This window comes from Physeter macrocephalus, chromosome 5 (genome assembly GCF_002837175.3).
Source record: "Physeter macrocephalus isolate SW-GA chromosome 5, ASM283717v5, whole genome shotgun sequence".
Lineage (NCBI taxonomy): Eukaryota > Metazoa > Chordata > Mammalia > Artiodactyla > Physeteridae > Physeter > Physeter macrocephalus.
In genome coordinates, this window is record NC_041218.1 from 94159601 (window position 1) to 94180168 (window position 20568).

The 20568-nt window shown below is 36.4% G+C and overlaps 1 protein-coding gene and 1 non-coding gene across 2 annotated transcripts in view; one reads left to right on the forward strand and one right to left on the reverse strand.

The window, feature by feature from the left end:
• Positions 1-20568, reverse strand: part of PNPLA8 (patatin like phospholipase domain containing 8) — a 63943-nt gene that overhangs the window by 11406 nt on the left and 31969 nt on the right. Inside the window, exons 6-8 of the mRNA XM_007115008.4 lie at positions 19804-19975; positions 9543-9600; positions 7263-7457 (exon numbers count right to left, since the gene is read on the reverse strand). Coding sequence (XP_007115070.2) covers positions 7263-7457; positions 9543-9600; positions 19804-19975 — 425 coding nt within the window. The remainder of the gene's footprint in view (positions 1-7262; positions 7458-9542; positions 9601-19803; positions 19976-20568) is intronic.
• On the forward strand, positions 18979-19108 carry LOC112061965 (small nucleolar RNA SNORA11). Its single transcript, XR_002890468.1, has one exon. It is a non-coding gene; the product is annotated as a small nucleolar RNA SNORA11 (small nucleolar RNA).

The window sequence follows — 20568 nt, forward strand, 5'->3', positions numbered from 1 at the left end:
CGCGGCATGTGGGATCCTCCCATACCGGGGCGCGAACCCGGTTCCCCTGCATCGGCAGGCGGACGCGCAACCACTGCGCCACCAGGGAAGCCCCATATCCATTCAGTTTTGAAAAGCTGTAAACTGTTAGAAATTATTTCTTCTAATAAGCCCAAATCTCCCTCCCTGTAACCTGTACCTAATAATTCTAGATTTGTATTTTGAAGCTACATGAAATTCAACATCTTGTAATCCTACGGTCTGGCCATTCATGGATTACTTGCAGTTTTCAGAAGGAGTCACATTCTCTTGCCTTCAGGGCTCTGCACATGCTGTCAACTCAAAATTCTCCTTCCCCAGCCCCCTTCTTTGCTCAGCTCCCACTTATTCTTCAAAACATGGTCCAAGAGTCATTATTCCAGCAAGAACCTAACTGAAATAATCCTAACATACTTAGTAGAAAACAATCAATTTCTACTGGAAGATAAGACAATGCTGAATTCTGTACCAGTACAATAAAAAAGAATTTTGAAAAAACATGCTTTCCGCAAGAATGGGAAGAGAAATACAACCTTAAATTGTCATGCAGTAATGCAATACATATTTTAAATGAAGGCACCTTTATTATAGTAATTCAAAGAGGCCAAAAAGCATGTAGTGACTAAAGTTTTGGGGACCACTATCCTTGTGTGTGCTGAGTCTGACAGCAGATGAACTGAGACTATATCTGCTGGAACCGATCACCCACTTGCCTCAAAGAGCAAGCAGGAACTAAATTCACATGTCATTTGAAACTCCACGTGCCTTGTTACTGTAATGGCATTTAATTCTCTGAGCTTCCCGGCCACCGACACAGTCCAATACTCCTTCCCCGCATCCTAAAGCCTTCCACTGTGCTCTGTGGAATTGTTAGAACTCCCAACGTAATCTCACCTACTTATGAAAGTGAAATGTGGCTCTTCCCTGACATCATTTCCCAGGAGGTGTTGATTCCTTCACACCTCAGTGGCTAGGAGGAGGGATGATGTCTTACTTGTTTTAGCATCCCTTCCAGACCATTATTAGTCCTAATCCACTTGGGAAATCCATGCTCTTTAAAGGCTCTGCTATTCAGCCAAGCCACCACTTCCTCATCACTGTTGTCACCTAGCAACCTCCCCAGTCAACTAATTAAGTCAGCACCTGGCTCACAGACTTTCTATCTATCCCATGTAAAAGGGGTGGAAATCCTTTTTACTACCCCATGTGACTTCACATCTTTATAACACCTTGGACTCTGAGTTCTCCATCTTATCTTCAAAAAATATTCTTTTATTTACTCTCCAAGATCACACATTAGCTCTTGTTATCAAAATAAATGGAATCATGCAGTATGTGGTTTTGGGGTCTGGGTTCTTTCACCTAGAATAATGCTTGTGAGATCCATCTGTGTCACTGTACATGTCAGTAATTAATTCCTTTTTTACTGCCGAGGAATATTTCATTATTCGGAGGTATCACAGTTTGTTTATCCATTCAGCAGTTGAAGGGAACTATTTTTAAATTTAGCTATCTATATATCTGTTGAAAGTCATGAATTGGCTAGGCATTTGTATTATTCAACTGCAAAAATCTACCTGGACTCATTAAATGTGGATAGTAATAAGTTATTTCCCAAAGGCTTTCCCAAGTACAAATTTTAATTTAATCCTTTCAATTATTTCCTTTGTTCTCAATTAATATGAATGATACCCATCCCATATTTCATTTCTAATTTAGCAAAAAAGTTATTTCTTTTAGTATATTATTTTTATCTTAAATTCTATAGTTATACTCTGTGTAACTTCTAATCATCTGGGTATTTTCTTTTCTATTATTTTATTTATTTATAACGTCTTCATTGGAGTATAACTGCTTTACAATGGTGTGTTAGTTTCTGCTTTATAACAAAATGAATCAGCTATACATATACATATATCCCCATATCTCTTCCCTCTTGTGTCTCCCTCCCACCCTCCCTATCCCACCCCTCTAGGTGGTCACAAAGCAGTGAGCTGATCTCCCTGTGCTATGCGGCTGCTTCCCACTAGCTATCTATTTTACATTTGGTAGTGTATATACATCCATGTCACTCTCTCACTTTGTCCCAGCTTACCCTTCCCCTCCCCATGTCCTCAAGTCCATTCTCTACGTCTGCGTCATTATTCCTGTCCTGCCCTTAGGTTCTTCATGACCATTTTTTTTTTTAGATTCCATATGTATATATATGTGTGTATGTTAGCATACGGTATTTGTTTTTCTCTCATCTGGGTATTTTAAATGAAACACTTCTTCATTATTATAAAAGCTATAAAGAAGAATTAGAGAAGACAAAAAGGGGAGAAAAGAAGGGGCAAACAAGGTTTACTAAGAATTGATAATAGTAAAATTAATCCCACATCAAAAGTTGTCAAGTTTTCAATAGTTTTAATAGCCATATTTCAAATTAAACTCCTGTTCCTTAAACTTTACTTGCTTTCCATCAAAAAAAAGTGCAGAAGTTAACATTTTTGGTACTCACTTTAGTCCAGTGGTGAGGCACACCATTCCTTAAGCTCTGTTTACAGTTAGCCTACTCTTGTCAGACGCCTCTGCTATCAGCAAGTCGTTAGGCTAACGTTATGTCTATGAGATCTCCTGAAGCCTTTCCATTCATTACAGTATTCATACTCACAGTTAATTATTGTGTACTTGGTGTTTGTCAGCCACTGCTCATGCTAGGTGCTGAGGTAAAATAGACTTGAAAAATAAACTTATTAAATAAATTGATACTTATCTTTTAGAAGTACACACACGATTGTGTTTTGTATCCTTTTATTTTTATTTTTTATTTTTTTTTGTGGTACGCGGGCCTTTCACTGTTGTGGCCTCTCCCGTGGCGGAGCACAGGCTCCGGACGCACAGGCTCAGTGGCCATGGCTCACGGGCCCAGCTGCTCCGCGGCATGTGGGATCTTCCTGGACCGGGGCACGAACCCGTGTCCCCTGCATCGGCAGGCGGATTCTCAACCACTGCGCCATCAGGGAAGCCCCCACACGATTGTGTTTTAACTGCAGTACATCATGCATGTACTTAATAGCCTAATATTTAGATACTTTTTATTGCTTTTAATGTATTCTTAATCATTTCAAATCACAAATCAGAATTTATACCAGAAAATAACTACTGGGCACCACGAATGCCTCTTGATCATCTCATCTTATTTTTTAGGGTTTAATATTTTTATTTTATTTTGTTTTTTAAGAAACTTTTTTTTTTGGCCACACTGCGCAGCTTGCAGCATCTCAGTTCCCCAACCAGGGACTGAACCTGGGCCACGGCAATGAAAGCGCCAAATCTTAACCACTAAACCACCGGGGAACTCCCTATAAGGTTTAAAAAAAATTTGTTTTTTATTATGATAAAATATATATAATATAAAATTGGTCCTTTTAACCTTTTTTAAGGTTACAAGTCAGTGGCAATAATAACATTCAGAATGTTTTACAATTGTCATCACTATCTATTTCCAAAACGTTTTTACCACCACAAACAGAATCTGCAACCATTAAGCAATGACTCCCCATCCACCCCTCCCCATCCTATTTCTATCCTAATCAACTATTCATTCTTTATACATAAACTCAGAAGAAGACTTCTTTGTAGAGCCAATCCTAACAAAATAAATCACATCTTTTACACTACTTCTTAACCCTGTACATATTTTTATTATTGAATTTATCATCTCATTCTATAACTCTGTTTATATTCTCCTGTTTTGAGCTATTTGAGGGTAGGATCCAGGAAACACAAACAATATGCTAGCAATTATTAAAAACCTTTATATTTTTTATGGTTAACACAGGGCCTGGCACTGAGTAAGCACTCACTACATTTTTGTCCAGTTATAATGAAAATTATTAGCTGTGGCCTGGCACAGGCATAATTTAGCACAGAAAATGCTAGGCAGGCTCTTTCTGCTAAAAACACTCTTTATCTGGAAAGTTTATATGAAATATCATAATTCATTTTATGTTAATGTATGCTGAATTCTGAACCTAACCTTTTAAAATGTAAATAAAGCCTAAAAGAAATAATATATTAGAAACTGCCATCAAAACCTTCAGCGCAAGCTAATTTATCAGGATCTTTCTCCAAAGACAGTGAATAAATGATTTAATTTTGGAGGCAGAGATGGAAAAAGATGAGAAGAGATATGCATATGACCAAACTCATCAGATTGTATAAATCAATATGTGTAGTTTTTTATCAATTTTACTTCACTAAAGCTGTTAAAAAGAGAGAAGGGATAATGTTGTGTAAAAAGTATTATTTGATAAATATGATGCTACTTGGATAGGGGTACAGAAACAATACATTGGAAGCTACTCAAAAAGAATTCTTCCTACTTTATAATTTCCTAGGACGTCTAATAAGCCTTGTAATACTGTAATAACACTCTTCTCTTTACAAAGACAAATGAAATCTACCCATCTACTGACTCATACCTCTTAATTACTTATAGCAGTCCTTTCAATAACTGTTCAAATAGAATATAAATGTATAATTTATACTTTACCTGATAAATGTGTAATTTATACTTTACCTGAAAAAGGATATGAACTTACATTAAAACGTTATGTCAGGCATGACAGTTAAAAAGGATTTTAAAAATGAGACTGGAAATACTGAATATAATTATTCTAAGAACTAAGGATAAGAGGATTGTAATAAGTAGCGTATTTTAGTTTTAAACTTCTTGGCAACTTTTGAAGGGTTGGAAAGGAACTTTGCTTGAATGTTTTCTTTGTTTAAGCAATTAAGATCATTCGCATCTTAGAATACTCTAATCAACCTTTCATGGTGTCTTTAGAGGAGAAAAATATCCCTCTTCCTCAAGTATCCTGAAAAGGATATGCAATAAGAAAAATATTTGCTTAAATAAGGTTTGCTTAGACTCCAGCTTCCATCTGAATATTCTTAAGTTAGATGTGCCAGTCTTTTTGGAATCAAGTCACTGATTTACATGAACGTATATTCTCTATATATGTGGTAACATGCATTATTTTTTAATTTTTTACTTATTTTATTTTTATTTATTTATTTTTACTTTTGGCTGTACCACACAACATGTGGGATCTTAGCTCCCTGACCAGGGATCGAACCTGCACCTGCTGCAGTGGAAGCATGGAGTCTTAACCACTGGATCACCAGGGAAGTCCACACTTTTTAATTTTTTTAAATTGAAGTATAGTTCATTTACAATATCATGTTAGTTTCAGGTATACAGCACAGCCATTCAGTTTTATATATATATATATATATATATATATATATATATATATATTCTTCCTCAGATTCTCTTCCCTTATAGGTTATTACAAAATACTGAGTATATTTCCGTGTGTAGTTATATGCTTTAAATAAAATTTATGTAAGAAGTTATTTTAATCTGTAGATCAGCCTAAGTTCAAAGATTATAGTCATCAAAATAAAAATTGCTATGCATGGAAAGGAATATCATTAGCTTATCTGAAATAGAAAAAGAACCACTGAATTACTCTGGTTTGTTATTTGTAATCTACAGGACTGAATTAAACCTTAGAACTACTTCCTCTTAGATAAAGAATAAAGAGCAAATGAGGTAACTTCTTTTGGAATCTGGGAACACATGGTCCTGAAATGCAGTAACTTAACTGAGACTTTCACTAGTATTTGGCGTAACTGCAATTTTGTAGCATGACAACCATCTTAAAGTTGTAAGTTACAAACCTGAACTATTATATTCCCCAATACATTGTTATTTCTCCATTTATGACATGGTGAAAATACTATGGAATATGGAGAAATTGTTGTTACAAACAGCAAGATACATATTAAAATAAAATTTTAATTTTGACCAATAAGTCCTGAAATCCATGTCAGAAAGAAACTCTACAGCTAGCACTTTCTGCCCTGAGGGGGTGGGATAAAACAGAGAAAGGCAAGAAGGGGAAGTGCCTTACATAACTCTGCAATGACTGATCTGACCAAGTGGGAAATAGTCTGCAGTGACTCCAAAGATGAAAGGAACCCATTTTCATCTCCTAACTACAAAGATTATGACATTACTTCTGGTAAGACAGAAAGAACATGGGAGAGCTGAAAATGGGATAACATTTAAAAATGTATCTAAGCTGTTACATAAAATTATAGGAGAAAATAAAATTGATAACCACATTTTAGTTATTATAACATTGACACAAGTAAATTAAAATTATATAGTTGATATGTAGTTTATATAGCAGATCTGTGAGCTTTTGAACATCTAAAAATCCTTGGCAAAATATGTTTTCTTCTCAACATATATCTGAATACCAAGTGAATACCAGTGAATGGAGAAGAGAGTTAAGGTTATTGACTCCATCAAAGGAGACTGCAGTGGGATAATTAAGCATATGTTAAAAACATATATTTTGGAAGTATCAGCTCAAAAGCTCTGTTGACTTTTATCATTTAGTGTAAGTTATGAGTTCAGATTTCAAAAAATAGTGGAAAAACTTGACAGGGAAAAAATTTATGATAAATAAATGAGTATGTCAGAAAAAGTATACATCATTCAACATCATAGAAATAATGTTCAACTTAACAGATCATTTAGCCATAAATTTTAAAATAGTGTAATTATAGATAGCATCCTAACTCTGTCACTTAACAGCTGCAACCCTAGTCTAGTTACTTAGCTTTTCTTAAGACTCCAATTTCTCATCTGTAAAATGGAAATCACTCCATCTGCCTCATAAGCAGCGAAGATTATATGAGGAAATGCACACAAAGGACTACATAGGTGTCTGGCACCTAGCTAACCTAATGAGCGTTTACTATTATTATTTTATTACATCATCTCCTTCCAACTACGTCCACCAAAACTGTCAAACAGACTGCATTCTGCATTTTCAGGGACTGTGTTTCACTTTTAATTTGTATTACATTTGGAAAGCCAAGCATACATACTACTCACTTTCCTATCAAATTAAAATTATCATAACTGGCCATGAATCACATTACAGAAGATACAAATAAATCTTTCCTAAAATATGCTCTCAAGCCAGAAGGCTTGTTAATTTAAGAAAAACAAACAAGAAGTAAAACTATCTTGTACTGCATGCACATCTTTTGCCACATGGAGACACGAGGAAAGTCTCCTTGGTTGATCCCTCTGTTAAGTTCAGTTGACATTTAATAAGCGCTGATTCTTTTTAATTATGCAAAGTTTTAGAAAATACACCACACATTAGTCAACTTACCTGATGAAGATCATTTCCCAACACATACTCTGCAAAGTAGCCGGGAGCAGCAGATGAGGCTCTAATGGCCTGCCACATTTTGTACTGACAGCCTCCCAAATAGTGAGAGTTGACTCCAGGAAAATGTCCATAGTTTCTAAACACAAAGGCTTTTGGCGTTATCCCTCTGTTCACTATGGTACTTACTGCAGCTACCTAGTAAATTAAAAAGTGAACAATATGCATTGTAAGCAGCAATATTTGGGAACTGTAAAAATTAAATATTATTTAGTAGTATGAACAAAAAATCTACAACTCCACCCATCAAGATAAATGTATAACATAACTATAATATTAATCAAAGGGAAGCAGATCCTTTTAAATAGGTATTTCTTTACAGGAAAATAGATACAGGAGCTGAGACAATTTTGAGAAATGCATTATAAGAGAACAATAATAAAAGATATTTTTTGACTACATGATTTGATTAGTTATTTAAAAAAGACATTCAAGAAAGCATAAATTTGCAGACCTTTATATAATAATTGATACTGCAGTAGTAGCAATGAATAAAACTACTTAAAGATGAACAAATACACTATTTTCATATCATTTATAAATTAGTCATTGTTTCTGTGCTCTTTGAAAACATTATGAATTTAATAACTGAAACTCTGACACTAAACAAACTCTCAAGGCTTTCTGACTGTAGTTAATAACCGGTAGCTGGACAATTTTTTATTGAAAAACCAATGTTTATCACCCAGGGTCTCAGATTTTCTCAGTGTCAGTTGAATTTATGTAAAATGTGATGTATCCTAATGATCTGCAATATAAACTTAAGAGACAATGGTGAGGGCTAAATTGTTAGGGCTCCATGCCAAGCCCTGCCAGGGGCCTGTGTGCTTTGCTATTTTATAAACCAAAAGTCACATTCTAAGTTCGTGTGAGCGACCCAACTGTGTCTCTAGGCCACTGGGGATAAGAGCTGGCCATACACTAAAATCCACAGGGTCTCTCCATTAACTGGTATACTGGCAGGCTCGATTAAGAAACGTGTCAATGGCTGCCTCATTTACCACGAGTGAATTATTTTTTGAGATGGCTGCAGTTCCCCCACACCCACTCTATATATTTTTTTAAGTTGGCAATTCTCACAATTTAAGAACAAACAAATAAACAAGAAGCCCTGAAGATACAAGAGAATAAACAAGAGGTGTAGTGTGCATCTTAGGGTCCTCTCCAATGAGCTAGTGCATTTCATTATCATGGCCTCCCGTGGTCTGATGGAGCTACCCCTCCAGCCTCACTGCACATGCTGCCCCAGGATCCCTAGGCTCCAGCCTCCAAGAACTCTTTCAGGGCCTGCATTTCTCCATGGCTCCTTCTGTACACACTGTGCCCTTTGCCAGGAACACTCACCAGCCTTCACACTGAGACCTCAGAGCCCATTTCCTTATAGCAGCCTTCCCTCATGTCTCTCTAAATATATGCTTTCAGAGAACTGTTTTTGTGCTCCATAGCACTTATTTTGGGAAAACTGTATCTCATTTGTGTGATCATTTGACTAATGCTTACTTTGCCCTACTGTACCATAAACTCCATGTCTGCGTTTACTCACTAACGTATCCAAAGTCCCTAGCATTATGCTGGCACGTGGGGTAACATAATTAATATCTAAAGAATGAATAAAAATATGTGTAAGCAAGAGTGAAAGAGCAAGAGAGGGAGCTGTATTTGATTTTTTATGGTTACAGCTTGTCATCCAAGAATAAACACAATCTGCATGGGATTTCTGCGTACATAAACCCTTATTCCTTAATCAAATAATGAATTTTATTAAAGAACACAAAACTCAAGCAATACTCAGATCACTGGGTTTCAAACAAAGTAAATAAAAGGAGAAGCCGAACTGAGACTTATTCTAGTGACATTAACATTTAAAAAACTGGGATTCCATTTGTATATTAATTTAATATTTATCTAAGAGGCACATAAAGTTTCTTTAAAAAATCTGGGAGGAAATGCCACAATTTTCCTTAAATACCGAGATTTGATTAACCCTATAATAAAATAATTCTTTATCTTTAGTCCCAGTCTTTCATGTTCTTAAACTTTAGTTATACTTTTACTTGATACAGAAAAGGTCCAATGATCACATTCTGTAACTTTACAGAATGAGCCAATATATAAGGAATCAATATAATCCACTAAAAGAGGTTCCTAACAAAGGCCTTCATAATAAATCTGTTCACCTGACCTTCAATTCCAATTACGTTATATTTAAGAGACTAAACTTACCTTAGGACACATGGGGTTTCTTGCTGTTTCAATCATTAGTGAAGATCCCATTCTATCCCTTTATTAAAGGAGAAGAATTACAGTATATCAAAATTTTATTTCCCAACATCAGGGAACATACACTATGCAATTACTGTTGGCTCATGGCTTGTCAAAACCATGCAGGACATAAAAATAGTATAAGAATCTCCTCTAGGAAGCTTATAATCCAACTAATGCACATAAAACAATATATAGTTATCCATTAACCTCTGATTCAAACTGCAAGTATCTACAATTCTGAGGGGGGGCAATCAATACAGGCTGCAGTATCTGGAAAAGATGCACGGAGGTGTAGCTTAAGAAGGACACCAACGATGGCAAGAAAACACATTAAAAGCCAGGACATATACAGAGTAAAGGCACAGAGACAGAACAACTTTGATGTTTTCAGGGTCCTCCTGACAGGATAAAGGAGCTGTGTTGAGATAAGCCTGCAGAAGTATGGCAGACTAGTTACAGAACAGTCTAAAAACCAGATCAGGACACTCAGACTTCAAACCTCTTTTAGCAATACAGAGCCTATGTCACCCCCCAAAAATGCTTTTTAAATCATCTGAGTTGACATTTGAATTATTGCAACATAACAGAAATTGTCCGTGGGTAGCAATTTTCACAATTCCATTATAGGTAATTTTATTTCAGTGCAGACTTTTTCCAGACTTAAAAATTATGTATTTTTCCCCCGTACTGAATACAAAGACTATGTTTTTTGACCAACCTGCCTCAGTAAGGAAACATTTTTCTAATGACATTTTTTCAAGTGACACTCATGTTTCACAACTAGAATATTAGTGAATTTCACATATTTACAAATTAGGTAGTAATCTACCCTTTATTATCTTTTATAAATACAATGTAAAATGCTTTCTAAAACAGACAAGATCTCTGTCTTTCTCAACCTGATCTGTGTGTTTCCTCGGCATGAAGATCCATGCAATTTTATTCTCCTAAGGGGCTTTTCACTTTATCTTTTCATAGAAATCTTGCTGTAAAATTGGGACAGAGATACTAGGAGCATGCTGCTTTCACACTTTAAGCAAAGTTCACATTTGCTTTTTGTTTAAACCTTGATTTTATAAAAAGCTAAAATGCTTTAGTGAATTGTTATGAATATAAATTAGAAGAGAAAATCAGAAACATTAATTGGTCACTTTAGAGAGATGTCAAAATAAAAAAAAAGAATTCGCAACATTCCCAGATTCTACTGATGCCATCATTAAAAATAGCATCCCTACTCCCTCTTGCGAGAACACTGGAATCACAACTAACTACTGAACAATCATCGTCAGGGAGACGCTGGAACTCACAAAAAAAGATACCCCACATCCAAAGACAAAGGAGAAGCCACAATGAGACGGTAAGAGGGGCACAATCACAGTAAAATCAAATCCCGTAACTGCTGGGTGGGTGACTCACAGACTGGAGAACACTTATACCACAGAAGTCCACCCACTGGAGTGAAGGTTCTGAGCCCCACGTCAGGCTTCCCAACCTGGGGGTCCGGCAACGGGAGGAGGAATTCCTAGAGAATCAGACTTTGAAGCCTAGTGGGATTTGACTGCAAGACTTCGACAGGACTGGGGGAAACAGAGACTCCACTCTTGGAGGGCACACACAAAGTAGTGTGCGCTTCAGGAACCAGGGGAAGGAGCAGTGACCCCATACGAGACTGAACCAGACCTACCTGCTACTGTTGGAGGGTCTCATACAGAGGCTGGGGGTCTTTGTGTCTCACTGTGAGGACAAGGACAATGGCAACAGAAGTTCTGGGAAGTACTCCTCGGAGTGAGCTCTCCCAGAGTCCACCATTAGCCCCACCAAAGAGCCCGGGTAGGCTCCAGTGTTGGGTCGCCCCAGGCCAAACAACCAACACGGAGGGAACCCAGCCCCACCCATCAGCAGCCAAGCGGATTACAGTTTTACTGAGCTCTGCCCACCAGAGCAACAGCCAGCTCTACCCACCACCAGTCCCTCCCATCAGAAAACTTCCACAAGCCTCTTAGATATCCTCATCCACCAGAGGGCAGACAGCGGAAGCAAGAAGAACTACAATCCTGAAGCCTGTGGAACAAAAACCACATTCACCGAAAGATAGACAAGATGAAAAGGCAGAGGGCTATGTACCAGATGAAGGAACAAGATAAAACCCCAGAAAAGCAACTAAATGAAGCGGAGATAGGCAACCTCCCAGAAAAAGAATTCAGAATAACAACAGTGAAGATGATCCAGGACCTCTGGGAGAAGAATGGAGGCAAAGATCTAGACGATGCAAGGAATGTTCAACAAAGACCTAGAAGAATTAGAGAACAAAAAAACAGAGATGAACAATACAATAATTGAAATGAAAAATACACTAGAGGGAATCAATAGCAGAATAACTGAGGGAGAAGAAAGGATAAGTGACCTGGAAGACAGAATGGTGGAATTTACTGCTGCAGAACAAAATAAAGAAAAAGAATGAAAAGAAATGAAGACAGCCTAAGAGACCTCTGGGACAACATTAAACGCAACAACATTCGCATTATAAGGGTCCCAGAAGGAGAAGAGAGAGAGAAAGGACCGGAGAAAATATTTGAAGAGATTATAGTCAACAACTTCCCTAACATGGGAAAGGAAATAGCCACCCAAGTCCAGGAAGCAGAGAGTCCCATACAGGATAAACCCAAGGAGAAACAGGCCGAAACACACAGTAATCAAATTGGCAAAAACTAAAGACAAAGAAAAATTACTAAAAGCAGCAAGGGAAAAATGACAAAGAAACACAAGGGAACTCCCATAAGGTTAACAGCTGATTTCTCAGCAGAAACTCTACAAGCCAGAAGAGAGTGGCATGACATATTTAAAGTGATGAAAGGGAAGAATCTACAACCAAGATTACTCTACCCAGCAAGGGTCCATTCAGATTGAATGGAGAAATCAAAAGCTTTACAGATAAGCAAGGGCTAAGAGAATTCAGCACCACCAAACCAGCTCTACAACAAATGCTAAAGGAACTTCTCTAAGTGGGAAACACAAAAGAAGAAAAGAACCTCCAAAACAATTAAGAAAATGGTAATAGGAACTAAAGAATGTTACAAGAGACAAGGAAGGACACTATGTAATGATCAAGGGATCAATCCAGGAAGAAGATATAACAATTATAAATATATATGCACCCAACATAGGAGCACTTCAATACATAAGGCAACTGCTAACGGCTATAAAAGAGGAAATCGACAGCAACACAATAATAGTGGGGGACGTTAACATGTTACTTACACCAAGGTACAGATCATCCAAACAGAAAATTAATAAGAAAACACAAGCTTTAAATGACACAATAGACCAGATAGATTTAATTGATATTTATAGGACATTCCATCCAAAACCAGCAGATTACACTTTCTTCTCAAGTGCACATGGAACAATCTCCAAGACAGATCACATCTTGGGTCACAAATCAAGCCTCAGAAATGTAAGAAAATTGAAATCATATCAAGCATCTTTTCTGACCACAACACTATGAGATTAGAAATCAATTACAGAGGAAAAATAGTAAAAAACACAAACACATGGAGACTAAACAATACGTTAGTAAACAGCCAGGAGATCACTGAAGAAATCAAAGAGGAAATCAAAAAATACCTAGAGACAAATTACAATGAAAACATGACAATCCAAAACCTATGGGATGCAGCAAAAGCAGTTCTAAGAGGGAAGTTTATAGCAATACAAGCCTACCTCAAGAAACAAGAAAAATCTCAAATAAACAATCTAACCTTACACCTAAAGGAACTAGAGAAAGAAAAACAAACAAAACCCAAAGTTAGAAGAAAAGAAATCATAAAGATCAGAGCAGAAATAAATGAAATAGAAACAAAGAAAACAATAGCAAAGATCAATAAAACTAAAAGCTGGTTCTTTGAGATGATAAACAAAATTGATAAACCATTAGCCAGACTCATCAAGAAAAAGAGGAAGAGGACTCAAATCAATAAAATGAAAAATGAAAAGGGGGAAGTTTCAACAGACACTGCCGAAACACAAGGCATCCTAAGAGACTTCTACAAGCAACTCTATGCCAATAAAATGGACAACCAGGAAGAAATGAACAAATTCTTAGAAAGGTATAATCTTCCAAGATTGAATCAGGAAGAAACAGAAAATATTAACAGACCAATCACAAGTAATGAAATTCAAACTGTGATTAATTGATAAACCATTAGCCAGACTCATCAAGAAAAAGAGGAAGAGGACTCAAATCAATAAAATGAAAAATGAAAAGGGGGAAGTTTCAACAGACACTGCCGAAACACAAGGCATCCTAAGAGACTTCTACAAGCAACTCTATGCCAATAAAATGGACAACCAGGAAGAAATGAACAAATTCTTAGAAAGGTATAATCTTCCAAGATTGAATCAGGAAGAAACAGAAAATATTAACAGACCAATCACAAGTAATGAAATTCAAACTGTGATTAAAAATCTTCCAACAAACAAAAGTCCAGGACCAGATGGCTTCACAGGTGAATTCTATCAAATATTTAGAGAACAGCTAACACCCATCCTTCTCAAACTCTTCCAAAAAATTGCAGGGGAGGGAACACTGCTAAACTCATTCTGCGGCCACCATCACCCTGATACCAAAACCAGGCAAAGATACTACAAAAAATGGAAATTACAGACCAATATCACTGATGAATATAGATGCAAAAATCCTCAACAAAATAATAGCAAACAGAATCCAACAACACATTAAAAGGATCATACACCATGAACAAGTTGGATTTATCCCAGGGATGCAAGGATTCTTCAATGTACGCAAATCAATCAATGTAATACACCATCTTAACAAATTGAAGAATAAAACCCACATGATCACCTCAAAAGATGCAGAAAAAGCTTTTGACAAAATTCAACACCCATTTACGATAAAAACTCTCCAAAAAATGGGCACAGAGGAAACCTACCTGAACAAAATAAAGTCTGTATACAACAAACCCATAGCAAACATCATTCTCAATGGTGAAAAACTGAAAGCATTTCCTCTAAGATCAGAAACAAGACAAGGATGTCCACTCTCACCACTATTATTCAACATAGTTTTGGAAGTCCTAGCCACGGCAATCAGAGAAGATGATGAAACAAATTAAAGATGATACAAACAGATGGAGAGATATACTATGTTCTGGGATTGGAAGAATCAATATTGTGAAAACGACTATACTACCCAAAGCAATCTACAGATTCAATGCAACCCCTATCAGACTACCAATGACATTTTTTACAGAACTAGAACAAAAAATCTTAAAATATGTATGGAGACAAAAGACCATGAAGAGCTAAAGCAGTCTTGAGGGAAAAAATCGGAGCTGGAGGAATCAGACTTCTTGACTTCAGACTATAATACAAAGCTACAGTGATCAAGACAATATTGTGCTGGCACAAAAACAGAAATGCAGATCACTGGAACAGGACAGCAAGCCCAGAGATAAACCCATGCACCTATGGTCAATTAATCTATGATAAAGGAGGCTAGGATATACAATGGAGAAAAGACAGTCTCTTTAATATGTGGTGCTAGGAAAACTGGACAGCTACATGTAATAGAATGAAATTAGAACACTCCCTAACACCACACACAAAAATAAACTCAAAATGGATTCGGGACTTAAATGTAATCTGGACACTATAAAACTCTTAGAGGAAAACATAGCAAGAACACTCTCTGACATAAATCACAGCAAGATCTTTTTTGATCCACCTCCTAGAGTAATGGAAATAAAAACAAAAATAAACAAATGGGACCTAATGAAACTTCAAAGCTTTTGCACAGCAAAGGAAACCACAAGCAAAACGAAAAGACAACCCTCAGAATGGGAGAAAATATTTGCGAACAAATCAACGGACAAAGGATTAATCTCCAAAATATATAAACAGCTCATGTAGCTCAATATTAAAAAAATAAACAACCCAATCCAAAGATGGGAAGAAGACCTAAATGGACATTTCTCCAAAGAAGACATACAGATGGCCAAGAAGCACATGAAAAGCTGCTCAACATCACTAATTATTAGAGAAATGCAAATCGAAACTACAATGAGGTTATCACCTCACACCAGTTAGAATGGGCATCATCAGAAAATCTACAAAAAGCAAATGCTGGAGAGGGTCTGGAGAAAAGGGAACCCTCTTGCACTGTTTTGGGGAATGTAAATTGATACAGCCACTATGGAGGACAGTATGGAGGTTCCTTGAAAAACTAAAAATAGAATTACCATATGACCCAGCAATCCCAGAGAAACCATAATTCAAAAACACCCATGCACCTGAATGTTCAGTGCAGCACTATTTACAATAGCCAGGACACGGAAGCAACCTAAATGCCCAACAACAGACAAATGGATAAAGAAGATGTGGTACATATATACAGTGGAATATTACTCAGCCATAAGAAGGAATGAAGTTTGGTCATTTGTAGAGACATGGATGGACACAGAGACTGTCATACAGAGTGAAGTAAGTCAGAAAGAGAAAAACAAATATTGTATATTAACGCATACATGTGGAATCGAACCTAGAAAAATGGTACAGATGAACTGGTTTGTAGGGCAGAAATTGAGACACAGATGTAGAGAACAAATGTATGGACACCAAGGGGGGAAAGTGGTGGGGTGGTGGTGATGGTGGTGGTGTGATGAATTGGGTGATTGGAATTCACATGTATACACTGATGTGTATAAAATGGATGACTAATAAGAACCTGCTGTATAAAAAAATAAATAAAATTAAATTAAAAAAAAGAATAAAGCTACTATAATCATAAAAAAAAACCAGCATCCCTATAATAACACAAAATCATTATCACAGGAAAAAATATAAAAATGTTCCCAATAAACAATGAAAGAAAAAAATGACAAAAAAGGCCAGGGAGTGGGCATGGTAAAGCGTAACAACAAGGCTCCCACTGAATCACACTTGCTGATTTCCATACCCTTGTATACAGTCCCTTTCCACACAGACCCTGGGTTTGAGTGGCTTTGGTCAATAGGACATCAGCAAATATGCCACTCAACTGAGGCTTGGTAAGTCCTCAGGCACTGAGGCTTGTCCTAACTGGAACTCTGAGACCACCATGATGGGATGAAGCCCAGGACAAGAGACCAGCTGTCCTAGCCATCTCAGCTGAGCTGCCTGCTGGCTGCCAGTAACAATGAGTGAGTTTAGATAAGACCAGAAGAAATGTCCGGTCAAACCACAGAATCATGAGACTTAATCATGACCTACCTAAAAAAAAAAACTTAATTAAGCCTCAGGACTAGAAAATAATATAAAGATTTACGTGATTTCAAGGTAGAAAAGACTTTCTAAATATTAAAGCAAAGTTCAAAATTAAAGGAAAAGATCTGACAAATGAAGACTTCAAACTCCTCCACATTAAAAAAATGTTTTTAACTAAAAAGCACGTTTTCAATATATCAACAAACGGTTAATACATTTACAATATAGTGAGCAATGCCCTGGTAGGAAAATGAGCAAATATTATGCTCTTGAAATTCACACACAAAAAAGAAATAAATAAAAAAAACAAAAAATGTTCAAACTCATCAATAACCAAAGTGATGCAAATTGTAAACACCAGTATAAAAATCTCTCAAACTGACAAAGTTCTAAAAATTAAAATGTCTCGTGTTTCATGAAATGGAAACACAAACTGATGTTGGTGGGTCAGCTGGGACAACTGTGTGGAAGAACTATGCAGATATATACATCTATCTATCTATCTAAAAAATGATTTCTTAAAACATGTACACTTTCTGACCCAAAATTTCACTCAGGAAGTTTACCTTAAATATATAACCAGAGATTTAAGTAGAGATGTAAGACATCCACTTAAACTTTATTTTGAACAGGAAAATATCTGAAATATCCTTTTTCCACTAGGGAATTTGTTAAATAAAAAATAGTACATCCATAAAATGGATAGCAAACAACCATTAAAACACATCTTAAGGGACTTCCCTCATGGTGCAGTGGTTAAGACTCTGTGCTCCCAACGCAGCGAGCCCAGGTTTGATCCCTGGTCAGGGAACTAGATCCCACATGCATGCTACAACTAAGAGTTTGCATGCCACAACTAAGGAGCCTGCCTGCTGCAACTAAGGAGCCCACGTGCCGTGAGTAAAGGAGCCAGAGAGCTGCAACTAAGAAGCCCGCCTGCCACAACTAAGGAGCCCGCCTGCCATAACTAAGACCCAGCGCAACCAAAGAAATTTTAAAAAAAATTATCTCAAAAAATATTTAACAACATAGGAAACCAATCACGATAAAATGCTAAGTGAAAATGCAAGATACAAAACTACACGTGCATTATCATCCCAATTTTGTGAAGGGGATGAATACAAACGCACAGTCACAACCTCACATATACAAATACTTATTTATCTCCAAGAAATTCTAGAAAAATGTACATCACCATGTTAATAGTGCTTTAGTTCTTGGTAGGATTATAAGCTATTTTCACTGTTTTCTTTACATATTCTCTATTTCCTATATAATGATTATTTTTAAAAGCCATCAACATTGACCTAATAATCATGCTTCTTATAAACTGACCTACTGATACATTCTGAAGTGTGCGCAGAAATGTAAATTTTCCTACCATAGCATTGTTCAGGATCACAAAAAATCAGAAATAACATAAATGTCCCAAATATAAACGGTTAAGAAAATATGGCACTGCAGAATGCAGTGTAGTCTTTTAAAAATTTGTCAAGAAATTTTCATAAAGTTGAAAAAGGGGAAAAGATAGAAAATTATAACTACAATATAATTTCCACCATATAAAACATGTATGAAAATGTACATAGTCTAGGAAAAAAAATTAGAAGAAAACATACTGCAAAGTCCACAGCTCTAAACAAGATTGTGGGTGGTTTTAACTTTCTATTTTATGCTTATATTTTTAGAAAGTGAGTATAACGGCTTTGTAATATTTTGGAAGAAACTGTTTAAAAATTATTAAATCTTTTAGAAGAATACTTGTTAATGACTTCAGAAAGACTAATACTACTACATCATTTTAAATAAGGCCCTTGAGCACCTGTAGATTTTGGTACTCTCGGAGGTCCTGGCACCAATCCCTCACGGATACCTAGGGGCAACTGTATGTTAAGGAAAAACAACAGGTGCAAACATGTCCTATATACAATATGGTCTCAATTTTTTAAAAGACAATTTCAACTTTTACATGCAAATCTCAAACGTGTGAACCCAAGAAAAGAGTGAAAAGAATACAATTCACCAAAACAGTAGTTATCTTTAATTAGTGAGATCAATAATTTAGTATTCTTCTTTATATTTTTCTGCATTGTTCAAATATAAATCAAGACACTTTTAAAAAGAGTAAGTACATGGGGTGTGCTCAGAGCAGGGGGTGTGAAGAAATGGCTTGTTTGTTTACAACACGCCCAACAGGAATCTGGGTTCACTGTGACAAGGGGCACAAAACTTGTGGCCTTCCTATGAACAAATACCCAACACGTGTCCCCCTGCACCTCCACGTGGCTGCTGGGCAGGACCAGTGGGACAGGGCTCAGTATTGGAAGGAAAGCTACAGTATTCAGTGGGGGAGTCTGCCACCTAGAGCCTGTCTGGTCCATGTGTGTGTGAGTCATGAGTGGTCTTATAGGCATAAAGGCTTTGAACCCCTCTCTTGAAGGAAAAAAGAAAAACAGATTCCAACTATATGCCATTCTGGAAAAGGCAAAACAATGGAGACAATAAAAAGATCAATGGTTGCCAGGAGTTTGGGGGGAGAGGGGAGATGAATACATATAGTACAGAAGTCTTTATGAGCAGTGAAAATACTCTGTATGACATTATAATGATTTTATGTCACCATACTTTTGTCCAAGGCCATAGAACGTGCAACACTATTCACTTTATAAAGTGAACCCTAAGATGAACTAGGGACTTTGGTGATTATGATGTGTCAGTGCAGTTCAGCCTTGGTTAAAAAAAAAAGCCTTAAAAAGAATTAACATTTGGGGTAGACATTTTTGGCAAAACTTTTGTTTTACTTTTATATATGTATACATATTATATATGTGTTTGTTGGATTGTGATGTAAAATCTACTTTTTAGATTAAAAAAATTTGCAGGCTACTGTAGTTATACTGGCAAATAAAAGCACAAATTAATCTCAAAAAAAAAAATAAAAAGAAAAAGTACAACTTACTTAAGAATGTTTTCCCACGTTTGACTGTCATAAAATGCATGGCTCCAACTCATTTTGACTGTTCCAACAATGACATTTTGTGAAAACACATCTGATCCCAATTTTCGATAAAGTTCCTCACATTCATCCAGGGGCATATGAAACAATCCCAACATGAATGCTAATATAGCACCTGAAAGAAAGAATCCTTAGTTTTTATCAGCACTGCCATTATAGTACTTATAAGATCTCCTGAGTCACAGACTTGGTTAAAGTTCTAGCTTTGATACTTTTTAACTGGGTCACCTGAGACAAACTACTTAACCTCCCAGAGCCCCAATTTTTTTCATCTATAGAATAAGGATAATAACAGTAACTAAAATTTACATGTTCTTATAACACTGGGATAACACACGTAAAGGGCATTACCAGGCCTCAATGAGGATTCAATAAATACTAACCACTGATGATGATGATAATTTAAAAATATATAAAAATGTGTTGTTTTGCATTAAATTAAATAATATATAATTAAGATACCATGGTAGATAATGTCCTTTCTAACCTTAATAAATTCCTTAGTTTTAGTCAGAGAATACAGTATATTTGACAACTTACCAATTCATTAAAATGATTACTCCTTCAGGTTGGTCCTGGGAACCAATGTAATAAATAAAGAAATTAGGTCTCTGGGATGTCTTTTTAAACAGCTGACTGCATACCCTAGCTGCACTTGATAGGACACACTGACGCCTAGTGTACCTAACTGGCGTAGCCCTGAACTAA